Source organism: Lepisosteus oculatus, chromosome 6 (genome assembly GCF_040954835.1).
Source record: "Lepisosteus oculatus isolate fLepOcu1 chromosome 6, fLepOcu1.hap2, whole genome shotgun sequence".
In the NCBI taxonomy this organism is placed as follows: Eukaryota; Metazoa; Chordata; class Actinopteri; order Semionotiformes; family Lepisosteidae; genus Lepisosteus; species Lepisosteus oculatus.
In genome coordinates, this window is record NC_090701.1 from 38561367 (window position 1) to 38587810 (window position 26444).

Sequence of the window (26444 nt, forward strand, 5' to 3'; positions counted from 1 at the left end):
GTTGCATAATATTTGAGACAAGGTCTGGTGGAAAACCAGCTGAAATTAGTATAGAGAGTAGCATAGCCTCTTCATTCTTTTGCATAATTAATAATCTTTAATGTTCTGAAAATCCCTGTTTAGTGTAGAAATTATTTAAATTTTGTGTCTGCAGTGTAATCAAAGCGATTCAGTAGCACAAGATGAGAACTGACATGGCTGATATGGTTCTCCATCCCTGTGTGAAGTATTGAGAATGTAAGTCCAAATTTCTATCACCTGGAGTATTGCTTAGAGTGTTACCATCCAGCTAACTGTTTCTTTGTCTTTCAATTTTATCATTTAAAGGAAAAAGTCAAAAACTCTTTCCATTTATTTCAGCGTTGATTTTGATTCAGTCTTTGATTTTGTAACTTGCTGCACACTTCTTTTGTACTAAAAATAAAGACAAAATCGACAAACATGCAGTAACTCAAATTGTTTTTTAAAGTAATTATTCTGGATTGAAAGTGTAATTACTTTTAATGGATATGTTGTGACAGGTGTGTATTGGGAAGCAGTTCACTTGAAATCTGAACAACAGCCAGATCTGCACTGCTGTGAAGTATAGTTCCCAGTCAATCTGACTGTCATGGAAACAAAATCCTTGGACAAAATGGGACTAATTGAGTTGCAACAGTAAAGAAACCCAGGCAACAGAAACCTATAAACCAACACACAAATACCTAAAATTCTACTGTGCGAGTCAACAAAACCAAAGGAGCTTGCATGTATATTTTTGTGTCTTGTTCTGCACAAAATCTGTTCTCTTGAAAACGTATATCTTGAGCTATTTCATTTTGTCCTTGGGTTTTACTCAGACAGCACAGCAAGGTTGTGCGTTTCTCGGAATAATAACTCTGCTTTCATACTCAGGAACGTTCCTTGCAATAGTATGATCTAAAGCATTGTGCCTTGGTGTAAATGCAGCAAACAGGTGTAAATGGTTCCTCGGTAATATTGTGGAAAAATTGGTGATGTCGAAATACATTTTAAAATGATGTAGTCCTATATAGTAATTCCAAGAATATTCTCTGCCTGTTTGTCAGAATTTTTCCTCCCCCCCATATATATTCATGTTTAAGTGTTTAGGGCACATTAAGCTGTCTCATAGACAGCTTGTAAAAATCATTGAACCTCAAGCAGTGAACTGGCTTTACAAATATGCTATGGTAGTTTAAATATGTAATTAATGTTATTTTGTTGATTACTCTTGTTCATTGTTCAGTTTGAAGACGCACAGTAACTACTGTGGAAACCACCTAGAACTTTTGCAGACATACCGTTGGCAAACGCAGACAAGCATGTTTGTGTAACCTCAGCTCACAAAGGAGGGCGTGGCAAGTCTCACATCTGACCAACTTGGACGTACTGTATCTATATTAACATCTGTAGCCAATAGGAGCAAAAGTCCCTGCACCAACTTTAAAATATCTCTTTTAAAATGTCTGTGTTTACTCACAGGACAGGGTTATTTTCTTCATTAGAGAGAGCTAGGGCCTCTTTTTACCAGACCATTCTACTCTAGGAAGAAGCATTCTATTGTCTGTTTTTCATGATTCCCTTAATTAAAAAAGGATGACATACTGTACTATACTGAGCAAAAGAAACATTTCTTGTGTCTGCTGTAGATAACTACTCAAACCTATAAGGAAGAATCCAGTCTTCAACACAGGTGCACTGATTTTATTATTAAACAAATGTTACGATGTATAAATTCATCAGGCTGATTAATATTTGGCATCAGCTGTGTTAATCAACATAAGTTCTAATGTGAACGTCTCAGGCTTGTAGTGTAATACAGTCTCTATATCTGTTATGGCTGCTTTACACCAGGTTGCAGATGCTGTCTTGCTGTCCTATTCCCTCAAGTCTTGTCTGGACAAGCAAGTACCCGGCGCACCCTTATATACCATAAGGCACAACTTGCTGTTAAAGTCTGGTTAGTAGGGCATTCTTGTGATCACTTTTATACTGAGTGCACATTGACCAGCTTAATAAATGCTGTCACGTCACTGGTAAACCTACCAGAAGGGCAACAAGGTCAAATCAGGACAGTCAGCGTAGGTCCTTGCAATCAGGTTGCTATAAACCACTGCAAGTGATCAATGAAGTGCCATTGATCTTGATGAGGTGCTGTGACTTCTGGTCTCTCACATCGTGGTCTTTCATTAACGGACTGTTTGACTGAAGTGCCTTGGTTAGTTAGAAAATGCTGTAAACACTTCAGACGGCATACAACAGCATGAGGACACCATGCTTAAGGCAAGACAAGCTATTTTCTTGACAAGTTTCTTTCTGTGTTTTTCTGGATTTTTACCAAGTTTGGCATTCAACAGGTTAAATCACCTCATCGTTGCACTCGACCAGTTCTTTCAATAATGAGAGGGTATAATTGGCCCTGTTGTGAGTGGGTGCTTGTCAGTGTCTCTGTGTGCGCTGTTATGGACTAGTGTCCCATCTAGGGTGTGTCCCGAGTTGTTGTCCGAGATAGACTCTGCCTCCCCTGTGACCTTGTATTGGATAAAGAGGTTGGAAAATGGATCAATGGATATTAGTCAAATATTTTGGTGAATATTCAGTACTTTAATATTTGCACTTATTGTAAAGGAAGTTACATTAATGAGGCAGACAAATTCTGTGAATATCAGTATATGGCAAGGACCAGTTTACAATGATAAAATAAAGCAACGGTGCACAATAGCATTTTCTCCTACCGTATACTTTGATGTTTCTTTTGATGCTCAGTATATATGAAGTAGTGTAGTTCCTCTGTCCCCAACACCTTTGTGGTGTGCAGTACAATACATGCAGATGGAAGATATTTTCAACTGAGGTTTTAATCTAAGAGCTGTGAACACTTCCAGCTGTGCTGCTTCATTGTCCGTGTTTAACATCAGAAAAGCATGTTCTTGTATTTTTTTTCTGGATGTAGTAAATATGTGGAAATAAACAATTAAGCAAATAACTTCATTTATCAGGAGCTGAATGCAGCTCTGAAGATTCTTCTGAACACCAGAAGGGCTCTGAGTCCATGCCATTTTGTGGTTTGAAACATTCGTGGCAGATAAAAACATTACTGAGAATTCTTTCATTTTTAAACCATTGCTTCCCAGTACTGTATATCATGTTCTGAATTTTTTTTAAAGAGGAACTGCTATGCTAGTTTCATATTTTGGGATTAGAAAGATTGAGCATTGAGTGCATTTCAAACCACAATAAAAGTAAAATGTACACAGAAACTTGTAAAACCTCCCATTTACATCACTAAACAGATTAAATCTCCAAGTATCTGCAGCGCTATATTCAGCGATTCAGACCAATACTGCTTATAAACTGTGCATGCAGATCACGTCACAACATTTCTGCAGTGAAATGTCTGCTGCATAACCTGTACTTATTTGCTTGTACATCACGTTACGTTGGTCATTACAGTGACTAGTGAGCAGGAAGGGCCACTTCATATCACAGTTGGTGGGAGCTCTTGCTCTTGCCCGTGGAGAGACCAGGGGTTTGTGACAACATGGCGACTATCCTGTACTTTCACAAAGTTCACAGTTTTGTGCTTAATTCAGAATTGGTCAAATTTGCCTATGCATTCAGTTCATTTATTTTGTTACCGAGATTTAATGGGGACTGCTTCAACAGACCCTATAATCCTGGGTTTTTAGGACATAGAGGATTTTGCCCAAAGACTTTTTCTGAAAGGAAAAGGCAGGTGTAGGCTGTATTTAATCTGAAAGTGTGGCAGGGCCCAGGGCTGATGCAGGCTTGTGCTCCGAGTCCTCTCAGGGTTCGCACTGCCAAGGCAAATGGAGTGCCATTCACGCCTGCTGCTGTCAGATAATGATGGAAATGTCTCGGGAGGCAAGGCTGACAGAGGCCAGACATCCAGACAGGAGCTCCAGAATTCAGGCTCCAAAACCTCGCAACCACAGGATGTGCTTGCAGGTTTTAAATAATTTAAGGATTTAAAAAAAAAATCCCTAATGGGTTTGCTGTGTACAACAAGAATCGCCTAGTAACAGGAATTACAGAGCAGCAAGCTGAACACCAAACTTGCAAATAGCAAACGTTTATGGCACAGATCTTTATAATAATCCCAAGAAAGTTGTAATGAGCAGTTACATGTTATTGTAGTTACTAGAAAAGATAGAAATATTAAAAGACTAAAAATGGTTAAGATTTGTGTTACAAAATGCCATTTATTCAGTTACAGTAAGGTTTGCCATTTTATGCTTGGCAGTGCCTTTGTGACTTTTGATAGTGTGCTAATTATGGATTGGACACTTTTTAACTTCATCTCTCTTCATAACTTTTTCTTAGTCTATGTGCATTATACTGTAAACTTTGTGCGGTACGTCAAATAATCACGAGTCTCCTTTAGGCAGCAGAACTTCTAGCACAAATTATAAATGTTTTAGCAACATTTGCTTTTTCTTGCCAATGTATAACTCAAGCAGGTGAAAAGGACACTATTTGTTTTTGCTAAAACCACATAATTTTTATTACTATTATTAAAATACTGCTTTTAAGTATTTTATAACCATACTACATCACTAGCATAAGACTGCCTTTTTGGAGATTAGAATTGTGACATTAACAGAACTGTGCAACACTGTTGTTTTCATTGTGGGTTTCTGGAAATAGATTACAAACACCCAAAATGTTTTACTGATGTAATCGGTGCCTTGGAAGATTTGGAATATCTGAAATCTGCTCCTGTTGTAGTCGTTTGTTTTCTTCCTTATTAAGCTTTGTATACCATTTATTTGTTTTTAAGTGTATAAAGAACAAATACTTATTTTGTATTTGGGTGTGTGTATATATATACAGAACATTCTGATGAAACCAAAAGTAATACCCACCTTGTAGTCACAAAGTTTGGATGTCATAGGTTTCTTCACACTTGTATAAGACGTATTTGCTGAGTTGACAGAATGTTGACCCTTATCCATTAGCTACTGGGAGTTTATTTCTGTCAATAAACACCAAGACCAATAAAAGGCATTTGATGGTTTGCGTGTGTACTGTATATGCATATTGTATGCATCCACAGACTATATTTGATCTTATTTCACACTCCCATTATTCTGCATTTGTTTGTTTTGCTGCCTGAGGGAGTTCATTGTATTTAGACACTATTATAAATAAACTATCTGTTGGACCACTTTCTTAAGCATAGTAAGTCATTTTCAAGTTAGTATATACTGTAGCACAGATAACTTTAGGTCAAGGCTTCGAGGCAGTGCCTTGACCTAAATGTCAACAGACTTTATTCTCAAGCACTCCCAGATGGTTTATCAGGGTCCTGTTCTTTGTGTGATGCAGCTCTTTGAGTGAGCTCTTCTCCTGAAGTTTCTGTTCGGGGCAATACAAGTTATCGAGTATTTCCCTCCAGTTAGCTTTGGTTGAGGAATTTGATAGAAATGATAAGCTCTGAAGTGGTATGGACATATCATGAGGAGGGACGTTGAGGAAGTAACAAAGAGGGTAATGGAATTTGAGGTGGAAGTTAACAGGGGAAGGGGCAGGCCTAGAAAGAGATGGATAGATTGTGTGAGAAAAGATATGGAGGTATGTGAAGTGAGGAAGATGTGCTCGACAGAGACAAGTGGAGAAGAGCAACCAAAGCAGCTGACCCCAGGACAGTCTGGGACTTAGGCTGTGAAAAAGAAGAAGAAGATAAGCTCTGAAGTTTTTTTTTCCCCTCTAGTAGTGAGAGAATGTAATTCGTGATGTACCGGTGATTCCCACTGCACTGGTCCTATGCTAATACGAGTGTGTAAGAATGATCCTTATGGGTTACTTAATAATTGTGGAGTACAAACTTAGGTATTCATGACCAAGCTGCAGATTCTGTCCATCAATTTCATATGACAAAGCAGTTTCAAGAGTGGAAATAACCAACAGAGAACATATGACCCACGTAGTCACAAACTACGTCATTTGTAATCCGCCTTTGATCATTACTGTTCTATATTGTAAATTACAAAGTATTGATGATTTGAGTTAGTCAAGGACGTGCTATTAGCTTTTTTTCTTTCACAGAGGTTTTGAGTAATAAGATGAACACTAGGGAGTCAGAAATTGCTTGAAGCTTTTTTTTTCCCCACCAGCACTGTCCCTGGATGAAGGTTTTAATTACTTTCCATTGGCTTTGTGAATATTAAATGAGGAATTGAAGGGCATGTCCCATACAAAACTGATATTTTTATGTGTTTTTCTAATGCTTGCATTTTCAGATACGAATATTAATAAGAGACAGTAGATGTGAGTATTTTTCTTGTTAGAGCACTGTTCCTGCATGCAGATCAGAACTCACAAAATTATTAGATCTGTGGTTGGAAATCTCTGAGGAAAGGACATCAACAAGGTCAGATTCTTCCTCATGATTTTATTTTATTAAGATGTACGTGGTAAAGGCATCTCAAGGTTCTTTACATAATAATAAAATGACATTGATTAGTAAAATGCTTATTTGTATCTCCGAATAAAAATGTGCGTACAGTAACCAAGCAGAAACATTTGTGGTCTATCTTTCCCTTAAAAGTTAACAATTTCGAATACAGGTGATTTTTCAGTCTGCTGCAGATGGAAATAGAAGAGTGGGTTACTTCGTCGCATTTAAGTACTTCCTTCATTTAAGTGTGAAATCCTGGATTCAATTAAAATTTTGACCAGTCACTAGCTGTGGATTACATGCTGTTTTTTGTTGGAGGCTTGTTGTGTTCCTAATGCGAATAAAAATAATACAATTCCTGAAATTTAAAACGTGAAGATGCTTTAGAAGGAGACAAAAGAAATGTTTCCCTGTTTAGAAATGAATATAGAGCAAATTCCATGTTAACTGTATCCAACTATCTATGTGGAACTGTAGGTCTTTGAAACATTTGAGATGATTTTAAAATGTTTTAAGCTCCACGTTTAGCTCTGCTTAGTAACCTTTTCTGTCTTAAACAGATTTTACAAAATTTAGAAATTCATAGGAAATTTAAAAATCTTAGAAATAAAAATAATATATATATGCAAGAGTAAAAAAAAAAACTTCCTGAGGGTAGATGTGTGGCAAGTTTTTAATTTACTTTTTAAGAGCCTGCCTAATTACCTTTTTTTTAAATAAGGGATTTTATTATTGGTAGAGTAGACTGCATTCATAGAAACTAAACCCATTGTTACTCTACAAAAATCCACTTTCAGTGTTTTACATCTGTTAGACCTACAGTACAGTATCACCAGAACCTTAAGTGCAATTTAGAGCCTTTTAATCATTATTACATCTGTTTTTCTGTCAAAAATAGAAGAAAATGCCCAAATACTGTTTCATAAGTGATCTCCCTGACAGAACATTAATATACATATGAGCAACATATTAAAGTATAAGAATCATAAATTGTTTTAGAACTTAATTTGGAGGTTCAACAATGAGTTCGTTGTCTTCCCTCAATGCTAAATTTACCTGCAATATTTCCTTGTAAACCTACTCAACAGGCTGAATAGAAAGAAAATACCTAATAAGCATTCCAAAAAGCAGTGAACTTCAACAGCTTTGAAAGAAAATGTATTGCATATTCTGCAGTTTGTTGGATTAGTATTCATGAATATTTAGCAGTCAAAATGTAATCTAATTTTTGTAAATATTGACAACAATTGGTTTGACTTGCTTCAGTGACACATCCCATCTGTCTCCATATCTGTCTCTGTCTTTCGTTTTTAATCTGTTTTTATCTGGGTTTAAAATATTGATTTCCGCGTTTGCCTGCAGACAATACATCGAGTAAGTACGAGATGCATTCAGTAGTTAACCTTACAGCCAAATTAACAGGTCATGAAATAAATCATGTTTCTCAGGGTAAAAGGTTTTTGGTATGCATTTCATTCAACAATAGTCAGTGAAGAATGTCTGAAATATTTATTCAAACCTTAAAGATTGTGGAGCTATTCTGTGTAACTATAGTAACAACACTTTGCTCTATTGTTTGAATATTTCATGATCTTGATACGAACAACATTACATAGCATTTTATCATCCACATACAGAACACTGGAGAAGTCTCCCAGTAATCTGCAGAAAATAAAAAGAAAATGGTGACTAAGTAAAATCAGTTTACACAGTGGTGTAATGGTGGTAGAACAGAGAGAAATGTGAATTTTCTGTTGATACAGAAAAGGGAGTTGGGTCATATGTGCTATGGTGTGGTACTGTGATTATTACATTTACATTACACATTGAAGTGTACTTCAGATTTCTATAACCCTTTTCAACCCAGAGCATTTACAAAGGGAATGAGACTAACTTTATCCACATGGGAGATGGATGATCTCCCACCTGAGTCATGCATAGCAGCCGTCATGTGCCAGCAGTCCCACTACACGGACGAGTACGACCTCTCCTGTGATTTGTTTGTTCATGCAATGTCTTTCATGATGCATCATCTCAGTTTTGCTTTACGTATATTGTAATGTTTATCATTTGACATTATCATTGTCGGAACGTAGGCAACCAGGACTCTTCTCTATTCTGAGTTGCTCAACTCAAGGTCCTTGAGCCTTACTTAAGAATCAGGTGCCTAAGAGGGTATAGGGTGTTTTAAGTGTGCCTGTCTGAAATATTACACTTCAAGTGCCCTTGCAGCTAAATGATGATAAATGCTTGAAGGGAATGATATAAACCATGCTGCACTTTAATAACTGGAGACAGACCTACTGAAACATCAGAGGCAAGGCGGGAATAGTTTAAGAGGCTCATTCTCAAGTGACAAACTACTGGGCTTACACTGTGGAAGATGAACTAACCCCCTGTTTACTGTACCAATTAAGCTGAAAGTCACATTTACTCAAACATCGGTTAATACCCAGGAATTTTCTGGTTCCCTGTCACAATTTGTTTTCTGAAGCTTGCAGAAGCGCTGCAGTTCCTAACTCATTGCCTACCTCTGGCACATCAATAGGCAGAAAAGAAGCTCTGGCCAGGTTGTTGCATTAAGATTCTGAGAGTTTGTTCTTACAGGCTACTTCATAAAATATTTATGAGATCTTAGGTTTGAGGAGGAGGGCAGAGACTTTTTTTCCCCCGAATGCTGTGCTTTTTGCTTACTTAATATCCATCATACACAAAGGCTTAAAATATATACAGTACCTATATAGTTTTAGAACTTTGTTAAGCTTAGGGCTTTTTGCAGATCTTTGCTTTTTCTAAAGATTCTGTATGTTACTGTGGATTTGTACTAAATTGTGAAACAGACTTAAAAATATAAATATGTATTTCAGTAGCTCAGTGTTGTTCATTTTCCGTAATGTTTTGGTATTTAATGACCCATGTTTGTTTTCTGGACTTTATTTTAAGAAAAGGTTTTGAGGTGAGCAAGAGGACTACAAGACAAAGCATAAAGAAACACTACAAGGCAAAACAGCTTTGGGAAATTGGAGTACACCCGTGTTCTATATTCTGCAACAGTTTATGTACTTGTGTTATGATTGTATCTCTCATGGTTTTCTTTTGTAGAAAATGTGTCACTAATAGGAGAGACTTCTCTGTGGCTTGTTTGACAGTGTTTTGAATTTCTAGACAATAGCTTGGAAAATTCAATCAGAGGTTGTGGGCTTGAGTCTCACCAGAAGTTTTAAAGTGAAGCAATAAAGCCAACCAATCGCTTGCATATGTTAAGAACTGAATTAAAAGGCTGTCATGTTAAAATTATAAAATGCATTAGTTAGGCCTCACTTGTAATCTTGTTCTGTTTTACTCAAATTGGCACTAGGAAGACATTGCACAGTGTCAAGGAGAGTAACCAAACTTATCTGTGGCCTGATGGAAATCCCATACATGGAAAGACTAAGGGAACTGGATCATTTTAGCTTGTAATACAGGAAGTGCAGGTCCTGAAAGGCATTGACGTGGTCAGCTCTGTCTTCAAGACCAGTGCCATGCAAAGACCTGTAGAGGCAAGGGGGAAATGAAGTGTGAGATCTTAAGAGCTGCTGACTGTGCGAGATAGAAACTGACTGAGTCTGTTTGCTTGGGATCCTGTAAAAGAGGGACAGGTGGAATTGTTCAAACAAGCTGCTTGTAACCAGCAGAGTAAGATGAGCTGGATGTTCCCCCTCCATTTGCAAACCTTTGTCTATATACTTCAGAGGCAGCCACTGTGTTTTGTGTGTTTATAGATTTGATCCATTTACATTTGAAAGTATTTTAACAGAAAAACACAGGTTCTGCATAGTAATGGCGTGGGAAGGTTTTCTACATGGTTGCGAGTTGCTTCACTTAAAATCCTGGCTGGAGTAATTTGTTTCTGCACTCTTAAGTGGACTAAAGCCAAGGAAAATTGACTTCTCATTTTTTCTGGCAATTAGGTTTCTGTGCTAAGAGCAGGACAAAAGTAATGGAATGGCAGTGAGGTACAGGTCAATTGCTCCAGCAGCACTTGTTTTTTTTGACATTGCTTTGAAATATTAAATGTGAATTCTGCTGTTTTGAGGTATAGTCAAATGCTATTAGTTTTGGTGGCAATGATTTGGAAAAAGGTATCTCACATACTGGTAAATATGAAAAAAAGGAACAGAATTTAATTCTGCTTTCAAATTGACGGTGTTACTGTAAGATTTTCCTTGGTTTATCTTGTTTGCTGTCATTCTCATTAAGGTAAGAATCATAGCCTGCTAGATCCGGATTATTTTCACTTAGAAGGCTGCGCTCTGATAATATTAAAAGCAAAAGAGTTAGGAGGGATTTAAAGAATATGAATAATGCTGTTTTCTCAAGCTGTTAGTGATTACACTTCACATTTTAAAGCTTGGTGCCATTGCCGCAAGTTTTATCATTGCTAATCTGCATACACATTCTCATTGCCAGATAATTTATCATCAAGGAGGATGGCTGAAAGTTAAATGGGAAACGTGACTGCTGTCAAGTTCCTCTCCGCCTGCCAAACATGCAGAAGATCAAAGGGAAATGTTGAAAGGAGTTGTTCGGTTTTAGCCTGATGTTGTGAAGGCACAAGTGTACTTGTAGGTGAAGTGCAGGGGAAATCTGCAAGGAGGAACTTGGCTTGATGTAGGATCCTGTGCTTTGCAGCTTTTCCAGAAAAGGGGTGTGAGATTTTGAAAAGAGCCTGAGGTTGTAGGTGTTAGTCTGCTCTTTCGCGTTACACGGATGTTGCTGTGCAGAAAAAAAAACAGCAATGACTTTGCAATTGAAACTTTTCAAAAACAGATGGAACTTTCAAATTGTTCAGAAACCATAATAGGTTTATCATCTGATTTTGCCATGAGCGTTACTCTACTGCATCTGCATGCAGATGTGTGTGATTTTTTATTTTATTAATGAATTAAAGAAACTGGTCTATCTGTTTGCAAGGACCTTTATTACTGCTATGATATAGACCACAGAGATATACATGGTTTAAGCAAGATGACAGTAGCAGGGTTTTTTGTCACATGGTTAGGTGTGAATTTGAATTTGATACATTTTATAAAAAGCCATTTTGATGCATTAGTACACTTTTCTTAACAGCTTCTCTTGCGTGTAACAAAGTAAAACTGGGCTGTAACACTATTTTTTTACTTGTCTGTTATAGTGCATATTATATTTTTTGCATATTCTTTGGCCCATCTGACAGCACTTTTCCATTTTCTGTATGCATTAGCCAAACTGACTTTTAAGCTGACTAGTCTCACCGGGGAATCGTATAGATACTGATGGTGCAGTAGTAGAAGCATGTTAGTAACAGCAAAATTAGATGAAGTGGTCTTTTATTGTGTGGGTAATGGACGTTTGTAATAAAAAGATGAAGCAAAACTTATTTCAAACAAAACTACAATGCTAGAGATATGAGCTGCAGTCTCATAAAAGCAGTTCATTCGTTTGCTCTAATCATAAATATTACCGTCAGTTTTCAGCAAAAAAAAAAGATTCTGATCAGAAGTGGCTCATAAAAGGTGTTTTATATCGGAAGATTATTGTTTTGTCTTCTGAAGTCATTCACATATTTCAAGCAAGTTAAGCAGTTGACAATAGAAGACATTGACATCATGCCTAGGCTGAGAAAAGACAAAGTTAGATATTAAAGCATATTAGCAAAGAAGAGGCAGGAGTGTTACAGCTACTATAGACAAATCTCCAGGGCCTAATTGTATTATACCAGTTTTGCTTTAGGAAATGAGATGTATTTCATAGATGCTTAACAAAACAATTCCAACAGTCACTCAAGATGACTAATAGCCATTCACTAGGAAATTGCTAATGTAGCACCCATCTACAAGAAGGACTACAACTAAGCCAGTTAATCATATGCCAATAAGTCTTATATGTAAGGTTATGCAAATATTAATTAGCCCTCTAAACCTGAAGTAGAGAATATTCTGTATGTTAATAAGACTACAGGGGACAGTCAACATGGATTTAGATACAGAGCTTGTATAACTTGAGATGTATTCATAAGCAATAGTAGATACAAACTAAAACAGCCAGCAGCCATATCACCCTGCAACTCACAAATGGCAACCCACTGAAGCTAAGCAGGTGTGAGCCTAGTCTGTACCTGGATGGGAGACTTCCTGGGAAAAACTAAGGTTTCTGCTGGAAGAGGTGTTAGTGAGGCCAGCAGGGGGCGCTCGCCCTGCAGTCCAGGTGGGTCCTAATGCCCCAGTATAGTGACGGGGACACTATACTGTAAATAAGCGCCGTCCTTTGGATGAGACGTAAAACCGAGGTCCTGACTCTCTGTGGTTATTAAAAATCCCAGGGTGTTTCTTGAAAAGGATGTGTATAAAATATGAGGAATATTTATTTACAACTCTATGTAAAGCGATACCACTTAGGCATATATTTAGCATTTTTAAAACTATTTGCATTATTGTCGGCAATCCCTTCTCTCATTTAAGAAATGACAGCAGGTGTTGAACAGCATCATGGAGTAATTTGGGAACAGTGAATCTTTTTCAGTGGATGGTTTCACCAAAAGTTTCTAAACAGGAAAAATACAAACCAGATGAAAGTGCAGTTTCTTAAATCTTGATTCTCTAATTGACTTTTGATTGTATAAATCCATTTGCAAATTGTTTTGTAAATCTTTGTTTTTAATTTTGCTTCTTTTGAAAAATTGAGTTGATTGTATCTTCTGAAGTTAAGAAACAGAAACCACCCAGTATGATAGATTTATCATTCAGATATAAGAAATAATATGTGTGAGTTTGTACATTTTGCTTGTCACAGACACCAGTTACACTTATCAGACCAAGAAATGTTGAATGATCAAGTGTATAAACTGCTCTAATCTTCTTTGGAAAAACTGCAGAGTTGTTTAGTTGTAATATTTCAGATTACTGCCATTAGAAAGTTTAATTGTTTCCAGTCTTAAGGCAAGTTTTATATACCGACTAGGTCATATTTCATTTATATTTTGTCACTTAGTTACCTCCAAAGCTGCTACAAGCTGAAATCTGTACATGGTGTTCTGCTTACCAGCCTCAAAAGCTCTGTTACTGCCATTCAATTCAGGCTGAAAACAGAAATGATTAACTGCACTTACTGTAATTAGCAGCAGCAAGGAGGACGGACTAGAGTTAAAGTCCAACAAATGCAAAGAATGGTGCCGCCATGGTATCAGTTGTGCTGACTCCTGCCACCTTTTCCATTTATTTTTCTTGAGTTGCTTCCAAGATTCTGCAGAGCACTTGTTCACGTCTGACAGCTGGGCTAAGGGACAGGTTACAGATGGAGTATTCAAAGAGAGCGCTTAAGACTGAGAATGATGAAATGACTGGGGGATCACTGACATGCTTTCATTTTGCATCAACATCATCATTATTACAAAGTTCGTCCTTTGTCAGTCCTTGGGTGGATTGAAGCCTTTCCAAGATTTTCACAAGTCTGTTCTCACATGCCCTCACACAGCTCCTGGATGGTTGATTTAACTTTGTCATTTTCTTTTTTTTTAATTTGGCATTGCTGTTTGTCGTATTTTCTACTAATCCAGCTGGAATCAAAAGTTAAGAAAGAATATCATTGAGAGGATGACATCCAGCCAGTGTACCCTTTTAGTAGTTAGTAGATAATTAATCAGGGTATCGGCTTCAGTTAACATGGCTGTGTAGCTTGTTCCACACTCCCACAACTCTTTGGGTAAAAACTGCCACCTCTTCTTGGTTTTAAATGCAATTTCATGTAGTTTCCACTTGTATCCTCAGGTTGTTAATAATTTGGCTGTGCAAAGATATGAAACAATGTCTCCTCTAATTTGCTGTCAAATTCTGTAGAAGGTTAAAGTTGCCAGTCAAACTCAAGATAAAACCAGCTGTGGAAAAGAAAACGAAAATGTGGTGGTTTCTGCTTGAAAAATAATTTTGGGATTTGAAAATGGGCTGTAATTTGAGAGAGCAGAAACAGAGCTCTTTGCTTTGAAAGTATCCCTTTAGTATTTCAAATCCAAAAAGTCATGTCTGTTCTGGAAATAAGAACTCTTGGCATTGTGCAACTTGATTGGACTGGAGTGCAGATTTATAGTTTTCTGTGGGTTACAATACAAGCAATATGAATTAGCTCTTTAGAAATCTTTGTCTGGAATTGAAAACATACATAAACATGTCGCAAATTGGTATTGAATGCTGAATTGTCCTTCCACATCCAACCTAGTGTATTTTACTTATTAGTATTCTTCACATACGACAACATTCTTTCCCTTGTAGATTTATTTCACTGTGAATTTTTAGAGCAGTTAAAATAATCAGAAGAATGCACTCTCTAAAATTGGATCAAAAGGGAAGACTCAGAATATGTACTTACCAATACCTTTTCACAATATCAGCTTTAATATATATCCACTTAACATGAAAGCAATACTATTCTGCTTTAAGATTCCAGACCCTGTAGGTTTGCAATAAAGAAAATGACAAGTAAATTATTCTTCACAGTGTCTGATTTTAATATAAAAAGGACTCTTATTTCATCTTGCTGTGGATTTCAAGTGCTTTTTAAAAGTGCAAAGTAGTACCTACACAACTCTAATGGTTGTTTCCGAGTATAAAAGGAAGATTAACTTTAAAACAAATGATTAAAGCATTCAATAACATTGGTGTTTAGAAAAAAACATGCTTTCATTTGCAAGAAGTCTATTAAATCCAGCACTGAAAATAGACCTCACCATCATATTTATACTGACATTTATGTTTACACTTAGTCATAGATGAAATGCACAAATAAATGTTTGGTAATACATACTATATGCAAACATCATAATGTACTCTAAGAACGGTTACAAACCATTGGCCCATCTGGCCTGTTGAGTAGTTTGTAGCTTATTGATCCAATGATCTCATCTAGCTGTTTCTTGAAGAAAGCCAAGGTATTGGCTTTGTTACTTGTTCCATATTCATACAGCTACTCCTTCCGTGGTTTGTACCTAATGTAATCCAGATTAATATGTTTTGTAATGTGAATCAATTTAAAGTCACACTAATTCACAGACAAACCATTGCAGATTTTATGATACTCTCTTCTTTCTAAACATCACATATGGACATGTTTGTTTTGCCTCTCATGATTCTTGTTCTGCATTAAATTGTGAATTAAGTGCAATTGCATACATTGTCCTTTCTACTTTGAAATGGATGTTCAATAAGTTTTGACTTTAACACCTTTTAATCATTTCTAAACAACTGTGTGAAGAAAAATTTATAATTCATTGCTGACCTTCATTCAAATAGGTCCACCAAAGATAGGTGGTCAGTACAAGGTGTATGCACCATTGGCTTGAACACAAACATGCAAACACTACAACTTTTACTGTGAACAGGCCACTGTTTTCAATGAAGGTTTTCAAATAGTTGCCAGAGCATTGTTCTCATACTGTATGTATGTGGTTTATTTTCATTTATGCACACTATCTTGGTAGTGTCTTTGTAATCATCTCAGTATTCTGGATCATGTCTCACTATCAGTTCTCTAGATGACACAAGTGGAAACTACATGAAAGTGCATTAAAAATCTTAAAATCTTAAAAACAAGAACAGAAGGAACATACTGTATGCAGAGGATTGTGGGTGGGTTTGGAACAAGTGACTCTGCCTTGTTGAAGCTGATATCTTAGCTTCTTTAAGGAAATGGCCAGATGAAAATATTTGCTTCTGGTAGTCTAATAATAGACTAACATGTCCAGCGGATGGGCTGAATGGCCTTCACTTGTTCATAACCTTTCTTGTATGTTATGTTCATCTGTAAAATTAATCTCACTGTTCGTTGGCTGACTAATGATTCTGAGAAACAGCGGATCCTTGCCTGGCTTTAACTCCTGATTGATATAGAACGTTTTCATCAACTCTTGACTTCTCAGGACAAGCATTATGAAGTGAAGGAATTAAGGGATTGCATTAGATTATTTGTGGAAACAGGTGGGAAGTGGCAGAATGTGGTTAACCATTTTCCTTTATCTACTAAAATGCGGCTTTCTTACACATGTGGGAAAGCTAAGCATAGCCTGTGCTGTCTCCATGTATTCATTTCCAGATGAGGGAGACATGAGTCGTTAGGAAAGGTGACTTGGTAAACATAGTATAGGGGTTGCCATTTCTCATGATGGTCCAATGTCAGTGATGGTAAGATTGTGGGGTTGTCTAATGACTGATATCATGTTTCCAGTTTTTCTGTGATGTCTAATTGTATTACAACCTGCAGCTTATTAGGTGGTCCTTATGAGTACAACAGTCCCCTCATGGGCTTAGTTTGGTTTTGTCTGGCTTGTACTGTATATGTGCCAGCAAAAACTTTTAAAGTATAGTCTCACAAACCTGTTTCTTCCCAAGTCACCCTTTTGTCAGTTCATCCTCAAGATGGAATGATTAATAATGAGTGCAGAATCACTGAGGATCAGGACTTTAATGGTTTCTATAGCCGTAGGATTATCACAACATTTAAAACTAGTTTTATGTTATTCATAATGATGGGGGAAAGAAATGATGTCTTGGCATTATTTGTCAAAGCATGTATTCTATGAACTAATTTCAGCAAATTATATCTTTGAATGCATCTTTTCACAACTTCTTCAACTTGTGGAGCAGTTCTTTCTTAAATTTTTGGCATTCAATGAGAAGTTTGAATGTTCTCCGTGTGTTCATGGGGGCCTTCACCAGGCACTATAGTTTCTTTACCACCTTACTGGGAATAGGTGGCTTTCTGATCATGAATGGATGGTTGCCACCTTGGCAAATTAAGTGTAAATACAAATTCATATCGAGCAATTTTGTAGTTGTAACTGCAGGTTACTGAAACAAACACATTTTAATATTTATCTGGGAGCAGGAATTTATATCTCAACTGCAGAACTGTTGGCGAGGTATTAATTAGAAACTGCATAATCCTGATTAAAAACACATTGCTATAAACTCTGAATAATTCACAAAACTCAGCAGTATCCTTTGATTAAAATATATTTCATCTAAAAAATTCATGTTGGCTGGCCACAAAATATCCCCACTTCCCTAAACATAAATCTAAACATGCAAATTAAAAATAAAAATTTTAAACAAAGATGTGCTTCAGGATTGTCAGTTGGCTTTCAGTTGCAAAGCCAACTTGCAACCTTGTTGAAAATGGCACCATGTCTTGGCAGGGGGACTATCACGGTGTTTGGCAGTGGCTCCATGTTTGGACTTGGTAATTATTTCTGGGATTAGTGTTTCTTGGTGTTCTCCTATCAGCACAGGAAAACATGTCGGCAGAGTACCTTGATGTAAATTGCCTGTTGGTGACACTCTCGGCAGCTCACTCTGCGTGTCTGCGGGCTGCCAAGGTGGCCTGTAAGCTTTGAGACTCGGAATTTGGAATATGATTTCCTCTGCTTTCCTCCGCAGCTGGTGGCCGTGTACGATGAGCAGGACCCGCACCATGGAGGCGACGGGACCAGTGCCAGCTCCACGGGCACTCAGAGCCCCGAGATCTTCGGCAGCGAGCTCAACTCCAGCAACGTGTCCGCCTTCCAGCCCTACCAGGTGACGAGCGAAATCGAGGTCACCCCGTCCGCGCTCAGAGCAAGTAAGTGAGAGCTTCACAGGCAGAGCTTCCTTGGGAGCAAGCTGGCTTTTTACATTATTACTTCAGCACTAATATGTTGTTCATTAATGAAATAATTTTGTGTCTGTGTAGTATTTTTCCATCGTAAAGGCACTTCTTGGCTATAATAAGGTTTTACCAGTTGGTAATAGATACGTCCTGTTGCTCTGTCTTCTCCTTAAGAGCCTGTTCATTTGTAAAGGGGTTGTAGTTTTCAGCAGTAATCCATCACATCTGTAACTTCTTCGCATGGCATCCTCTTATGTCCATAACTTTTCCTCACTTTATTTCGGGGAGCGGGAGGCCCAAAACATTAAGTTAGCCCCCCAGTCATCTTTTTCATGTTCTTATATATACCGCTTCAGTGAAATCATCTAGTAAAGCAGCCAAGGAATGTGGTTTATAGAAGTATGGTACAAATAGATTTAATACTCAGGAGGATTTTAAAATGGGAACCAACCAGTTAATCATACATGAGGAAGGAAACGAGAGCTGTACTTGCAGGATGTGTTTGGGTGACTGCCGACCACAGATGAATATTTTAACACAGAAGCAGACTCACTGACTTTAGTTTCAGGACTAAATTAAATGACAACATGAAGAATTGAACAAAAAGTAAGTTTAATAATTAATTTTCATCAAAAAAGTATTTCTGGAATCCCTGGGTAGTCATGTGTTTTTACAGGAATATCACGTGGAACAATCAGCCACCTTTATACATTGTATAGCTTTCATTTTTTTAATTCTAAGCTACAGTATACTTAATTGGAAGATTTGCAGCTGCCTTAAAAGTGGTTCCCAACTTTCCATTTGCCCTAAATATTAGCAGTTATGAAGGACACCCTGATTTATGGTGGATTCACTGGATATTTTCAATAATTCTTTCATTGCTTATGCAAATAGGTTGTACACACATACAATACTTAAAAAACGTAATGTTTCATATGTTGAATTCTCTTGTGAACAACTGATATTTGTGTTTTTTTTGCCTTCAGAAATGTTTTTCATGAGGTTTGGGACTGCAGTTTCAGGGTGTGACAAAATAGCTCTGTCATGGGTATTGTCTGCCTTTGTACTGTATATCTTTCATGCATTTTAGAAAGCGTTCCCCGTTTTTCTGAATGTGTTTCCTGAATAGTAGATTTGACCTACATGCTGTTGTTCCAGATCTTAAGTCTGGGCACTAATAATCTCCAGATAGAAGTCCTGATGTAACATGAACATATAATCACTTCCTTTTCTTTTGTTGGATGGATTTCACTATACACTACATTAATGGAAACTGTGGTGTCTTTATGATACACAGGAAATGTATTCTTTAAAAGGGTACCACTTCTAAAGCCACAATATATTTGATACATATATACACTTGCATAAGAGCAGCCATGTTGGTTCCTTCTACCCAGCCAGTTGTGGCCTGGAGCACTGTCCGTGTGGAATTTGCATATTCTTGTGGCGTTCGTGTGGCTCATCACTAGGTACTTCGGTTTCCTCACTCTTTCGAAAGACACGCAACCTCTAAGTTGTTTCTGTGCTCTGATATGGGATCTATATGTCCAGGTTTTAATCTGCCTTGGACCCTGTGTTTCCAAAATAGATAGTGGGTTGCTGCAAATCTTACCTGCAAGCTGCTTTGGATGATGGATATATATTTGTGGCACTTAAATCATTTCTTCTTCCCGAGGAATTTTTATAAACAGTCACACTCTTTGAAATGGTTAATTGCCTTAAGTGCGTAGGACTAACTGGTAATTGCAAAACAATAAGCTTAAAACAGACAGTGGAGGTGCAGTAGGTTGTTGGACACACACAGCAGTGTAGTATTCAAAAAATGACAAGTGTCATTGTCATATATTTAAGCTATTTTAAGAGATGCCTGTAAAATCTTGAACACATTCCATGAAAGTATTAGATTTAAGAAAAAAAGAGAAGTAGTCTTTCCTGCTCCCCTTTTTTTCTTAGCTAATGGGAGTTTTTGAAACTGAGCAGTAAAGTGAGAGACATGTGGGTCAGTGCTTGAGGCAAGAGATGATGTTGATTACAGTAAGTAACAGTGATGAATACAAATACTAAGGAAAGATGTAAAAGATGCCAACAGGGAACCATTCAAGTTGTATGTGCTATGAAAGTGGTTGATTTGATGTTTTGTTCAGCATGCAAATGTTCCTATAGATTACAAGGGTAAAGCAAGATGAGACCATTTTATAAAGAGTGCTTTACCTGAGATTAAGGCACAAGGTCTTGAACCAGCTGTGGATAGGAAGGCAAAAGTACAAACAACTGTGAGCAAACTATTTACTGTGAGGAGTGAAGATGAGTCGCATCTGTGGTCTGAAATCTACTGCCTTACAAAAGCCATCTGCATCAAGACATGTCCTAGATGGTGCTGCTATGAAAAGGTGTAAGGAACTCTTATTGGAAAAAGGTCATTCTATGTCCTATTAGCCAGGAAAAGCTCTGTGAGTATATAGTCCATTTTCACTTTTCAGTGAATATTTTAAGTAGTCAGTTGTATTGAAAATGTTAATAAAAAAACTTGATGAAATTCCTGAATCGTACTACAAGCAACGAAATAGTCTTGAGGTATTGAATGGTCTCTTGATTGTGACATACTGTGTTCTAGTATTATGTTCTTTATACTATGGCATTATCAGCTATAGATCAAAACAGGCATTTTTCTTTGACTATTATCAATTGTTGATAACACTATTACAGATAATAATAGATAATAGATAAATAATGGATACAAATCCAAGAATACAATATCATTAACTTTCTTAAAGAATATCAAGAAGTCCCAGTTTGGCCAAGGAGTTAAACACATTTAGGTGGACATTTTTGTGTATGAAAAATGACAAAATATGATCAACTGTTTCAGAGTTAAATTTAGCTTTTAGAAAACCTGAGAATTTTCTAATAAATCTTGGTATCACTATACAATGTGGGTTGTCTGTAAAATAGATGCCTGACCTTTGTGTTCAGTTGAAGGCATGATGAATGCCTATCCTAAAATTCCTCCCTGATCTTCCCAGGTCTCCTTTTGTTGTATTTTCACTGGGTTTGAAGAGCTGATGCTCCTCATTATCTGCTGTGATTGTCTCTTGTGCAGTCTGGCAGAGGAAGCTGCAGTTTGGCTCCTGTCAGTATTGCTGCTGATTGGAAACCAGCAGAGCACAACAGGCAGGATTAGAAATCCCTGGTGGAGATACCCGACTTCAGAGGCACAGGTGAAAATTGCCCTTGTTTATGGGCAATTTGGCAAACAGAATGATAACAAACCCAGCCTTGCTGAATTCTCAGTGTCATATAAGTTTGCAGACTTGATTCTGCTTGTAGTTTAGCTTCAGCTCCAGATTTTATTGAATAGAAGGCTACTTATTTAGTGGGGGAAATAGGCAACAGCCCCCAGGAATTAGCCCTGAGCGTTCAGCTGCTCATGTTCAGGAATATCAATGAGGTAACAGAGTTCCAGGTATCCTGTCACCACATTGTAACTAAAATGTTGGGTGGACATTCACTGGTCATTAATTGTTAACCTGCTGTGAAAATCAAGGCAGCTGTAAAGTGCGGACATTTTATTTCTAATCACTTCATCCTTGAGTCTTGCTTTTCATATTCCTAACACAGGGTCATTTCAATTATCTTTTCAAAGGAAGCCATACCCGTATTGTTGCTACAGGGGAAGGCTTGAATGATTCTACAAGCCAGTGTGTTACAGAGATAAAACTGACTCATTTTAATAACACAAATTATAAAGTATTTTTTTGTAATTTCGAATGACCAGTTTCATCGAATCGTCAAACACCACGTTTTTTACTTGGTGGCCCACATTGCCAATCTCTGCTTTCTTCTGGGAGGGAGAAATTGTGGCAGAATAGAGGGTCTCCTCCGTCCTGCTCATTAGTGTACAAATAATACAGTACGTGCTATGCGGTAATATCCAGACAATCCCGTACCGACTGGAGGACAGACGCATCTCTCACTACTGTGACCCTGAACCCACAGGGGCCCTGGAGCTTCCCAGGGTCGTTGTTTCCCAAGGAGCTCGGAGAACCCGGGCTGACTTGTTCTTCCTGAGCCCTCGGAGCCTCAATAAACCAAACGTGCCACAACCCAGCTTTGAATTCATGACACCTGGCTAATGGAGCCAAACCTGCGCTGTACTGGTCTAGTCACTGAGGAGCCCAAGCGCCATATTTCTAATGTAACTACATATGAGGTAATGCATAATTGCCTTCGAATTTAATATCAAGGGAGCTTGAAGTCATGGGGATTTGGCAATATTTATTGCATTAACTCAGCGTTTTCAGTTTAATTCATTTCAGTTTTTCTGAGGTCATATGTTTAGAAATATAGAGGTTGTGTGTGGTCATACTCTTCTGCTTGCCCCCATGTTATACTCACCATTCATTAAGAAAAGCCAAGCCTGGTTTCTTGTCATTTTTTTCTATCTCTTGGAGTAAATGGGTCTGTAGAAGTATATTTTAACTTGCCAGAGTGCAACAGTGTCAAGCACCTTCTACAGTAACTGTAAAATAGCTGCATCAAAGGCAAAGGTGTAGATACATTATGCTCATATGCTAGTATTTTGTTCCTCACACTACGGTATTGTCAGCTGTAGACCATTGTAAATTAATTCTCTCATTAAACAGCGAATAGGTTGAAAGTAATATGCTGTCAATTTAATTTCCAGGCATGTGATTTGTGCGCCTGCACCCTTACACAATAACTTGTGCTTTTTTTATTTGTTCTTCCCTGTTAAAGCTAGTCCCAGTTTTGGCCTTCCAAGAGTGGGTTTTGCGTCATTGCTGTTCTGACCTTTCTGACTTGATTTTATTGCATTTTTCCCCATGGAGTGAGATAGTCATACAAAGTATGTGATTGCCTGTTCTAGATAGTAAAGAGCTTTCTGTTTTTTGACAGCACGCAGGTAAGAGATTCAATGGAGTCTGTGCTGAGCCTCTCTCTCGCCTCTGTCTCACAAGTTCCACATCTTGTTTTGTCAAGAGACAGTCTTCCAGGCTTTAAATTCGATCGTATACCCAAATGAAAAATAAAACCTTCAAAATAAAAGAAGCCAAAGGAGTAAAAAGTTGAACGGATTTAATTACAGTGCCTGTCACGGCTAGACCTGTCCCTGAGCCTTTTTTCAAAAATGTGAGCTACGATACGGATTCTAAATCAAACTGAAGGCACTTACATAGTGTGACTAACATGATAAATACAGTTGGACTTTTTCAATTTAATTTTATGCAGTGATATGAATTATTTCAACAACTGTGTTTTTTAACACAACATTGGTCCTTTTAAACTGTGTTCTTCAACGTATTTTATAGCCTTTTCCGACCACCAAGCATCAACCTTTTCAGGATACAAGTTTTCCCTCTCAAAATCTGTATTGAATATGTCTGTTCCTTACGATATGGATTTCTAGGTGTGTTATTTGAAATCAGTGCTGATAAAAGCCAGTTGCCCAGTAAGATGTACAGTGGGTATTGAGCTCATGTATTTCTAATTATAGCTCTGTAGAACTCGAGACTTCTCATAATTGAATTGGAACTTATTGATGCTAATTATTTTAATTAGTGATCTTGCATAAAATTCATCTGGTAAAAGGACCCTGAAGTGCTTCAAATGTTTGTAAATGAGGAAAAGTGACACACTCTGCTCCTCTGTTCTAGGGCCTAATGGGAGCATGACTTATTTTTGAGCTGGGATGTTAGTCCCAGCTCACATCAAGTTCAGAAATGTTTCCCCCCCCCCTCCTTCCCAACCCACAGTTAAAACAGGAGTTGAATCCAAAATGTAAGGCTTGATTTAATACTCTCCCATGCTCCCTGTAACCCCTAAGCTTACTCACTACGGAAACAACTTGTGAAGCAACTGTTTATTATTTCCAGGTTGGATATACTGTAGTTGTCATGAACGAGCGAGATGTCGTTTGTCTGTTGGTATGAGTACAGCAGAAGAGTGATCCAGACCGTGGAGAATGGGCTCTGTGAATGGACGCACCAGTTCACGTGTTTCGTTAGCAAGGGCATGGGAAGTGTGGCCTGTTCCATTTTGTGAACTGCGTTTGTTTGCATATGTCATTTCAGCCTCTGTCTTCTAATCCCTGAGATGTCTGGAAAACAAACTTGTTACTTCTTTTGGACTATAGTATTGCAACATTTATTTTATCATTTCTGAAGGTCTTGGGAGGGAAAATGAGCATTCGGATAAACCCTTATAGACCACGAACTGGAAAGTGACATGCACTCTAAATGTGTAATTATGTTTGTCAAGTTAACTAAAAAGCCTACTCTGCTTTGTTTCTTTTAAACTAGTTTTGTCCTAAAATGCATTACAATTTAGTTATAGCCACAAAATGATTACTGTAGGCTCAATTAGTGCTTTGACCCCAGAAGACAGAAGTAAAGAATTTAATCTCCTTGCCTACCCAGTGATGTCCTCCCTGCTATTTTTTCTATTTTTGAAGCTTTCAACAACAAAATATTTTCTTCAGACGATTTACAGAATTCTGTAGTTATTAATTTATACATGTAAGAATACACATAACTGATATTTTAATTATATGGAGAAATTGTTGGAATTTAATATGAACAGACCTACAAATCATTTCATCTGTTGGCATAATTTTCTCTTTTGTCCAACATAAAACCTGAGAAATCGTGAGGAATATTACATTGCTCTAAATGGGGAAGTTATCTTTTTCAGACCAAAATTCAAGATTGTGTAACCAGAGTCTGACTGCAAAGCATGTTAATGCAGCTAGTTTTATGAGTATGACCTTTAAGAACTTCAGAACACTTCTAAGTTATCCTCTTTATAGATGGAAAGAGAAGTACTGACTGGGACCATGGATGAAAGTTCCTGACTTAACTCTTTACTTTGATACCTGTTGTACTTGCCATGTCTTCTTTTACTTTGGGGGTAAATTGGAATTAGGCTTTCTTAGCATCTTTTGTTATTTTATAAATTAACACTTGAATTCATATTTTCTCTTTTATTTTTTATAAAGTGGATTTGCACTTTCAAGAATTCTCATACACCTTGCATGTTTTTAATTACTCCCACATAGAATCCATGATGTGAACTTTAAACCTCCACATCTTAGTAGTGTGCATCACATATAATAGGGACTTATAACTGCAGGTCCAGTTGTTAAAATTCTAACTACATTTTATAATAAAACTATAATTTTAACAAAGTCATCTTTTGGTCAATTAGATTTGTTTCACTCTAGAAACATTAAGAAACATTGTTCTACTGTTTTTATGCTGTAAGGTATGAGAGCAAAAAAGAATGTGTAGAAACAATGTTAAAATGTAGGTGTGAAGAAGTGCTGTATTCATCAATAGCATATATAGCTTAACTTGTTGTAAATGAATCCTACCATAGACAAGTGTCAGAGAGAGCTGCTCTTGAGACAGTGAGAGATTTACCAGATGGAGAGAGAAATGAGCTCTGTGTGAGAACACGCTTCATGTTTTTCAAGGAATGCCTCCTAAAAGGATCCATTTGCATTTGGGTCAATTGAAACATTCAAATGCATGATGACTGACACAGGTTGATACCAGAGGCAATGAAATATGTAACCTAAAAGTGCTCATTAGATAACTGCTTTGTTATCTCTTTCAACAAGAGAAGACAACCTCAAAGTTTTTGCGCTGTATTGCGAGCTTAGGGACTTAACGGTGAAAGTCATGCATGTAAGTTTATAGGATCTATAGCACCTATAGATCAAACACTGTCTCTTCTGGTGCACATTAATTCTGTAGCCTCTGGCAATATTTCACACTGTTCCTGCTGGAGCTCCTGTGCACTAACCGCCAGGCTTCTGGGAATTGTGCAGGTGGCATACTGCTAATCTTGATGGAAAGGAGCAAATGTCTGCAGAGACCAACAACCTATCTATCTATCTGGATCACTTCTAATTGGGCTCCCTATGTAATGAAATACCGATTTAAACACACCTCTGTCATGTGGTGCCTCTTGGCATTGCTGGGAAGACAGCGGTATTCTGACTCTTCAGGTACAGCCGAAGAACCCTGACCCAGTGCAACATTTGACTTGCCTGATGAAGGAGACTGACTTGTCACCGCTAATTAAGGGCATATTAAATTCCAAGCCGAGTCCTCTTGATTGTGCCCTTGTTCCATCGGTGATGTGGTTTATGTGAGGGTCACACCTGTTACTCCAGAGCCCAGACAGTGGTTTTGTAATGAGGTGGGACAGATTACACGGGAGATGAGAGAATGCAAGGGGGAATTTGAACAGATGGGAGAAAAAGAGTGGTGCTGAAAAGACTGTTTCGTCTCGGTGTTCTTCTAAAGAAAGCTGATCTCTGGATTTTCATACCCCTGATGGAATGAGGACA

General features: G+C 37.6%; 1 protein-coding gene across 5 annotated transcripts in view; it reads left to right on the plus strand.

Moving 5' to 3' along the window:
• The window catches only part of pard3aa (par-3 family cell polarity regulator alpha, a), a 428925-nt gene that overhangs the window by 139685 nt on the left and 262796 nt on the right, over window positions 1-26444 (plus strand). For all 5 annotated transcript variants that reach the window (XM_015338942.2, XM_006642876.3, XM_015338940.2 and 2 more), the window contains exon 3: window positions 17866-18046. In XM_015338942.2, the coding sequence (XP_015194428.2) occupies window positions 17866-18046 (181 nt within the window). The remainder of the gene's footprint in view (window positions 1-17865; window positions 18047-26444) is intronic.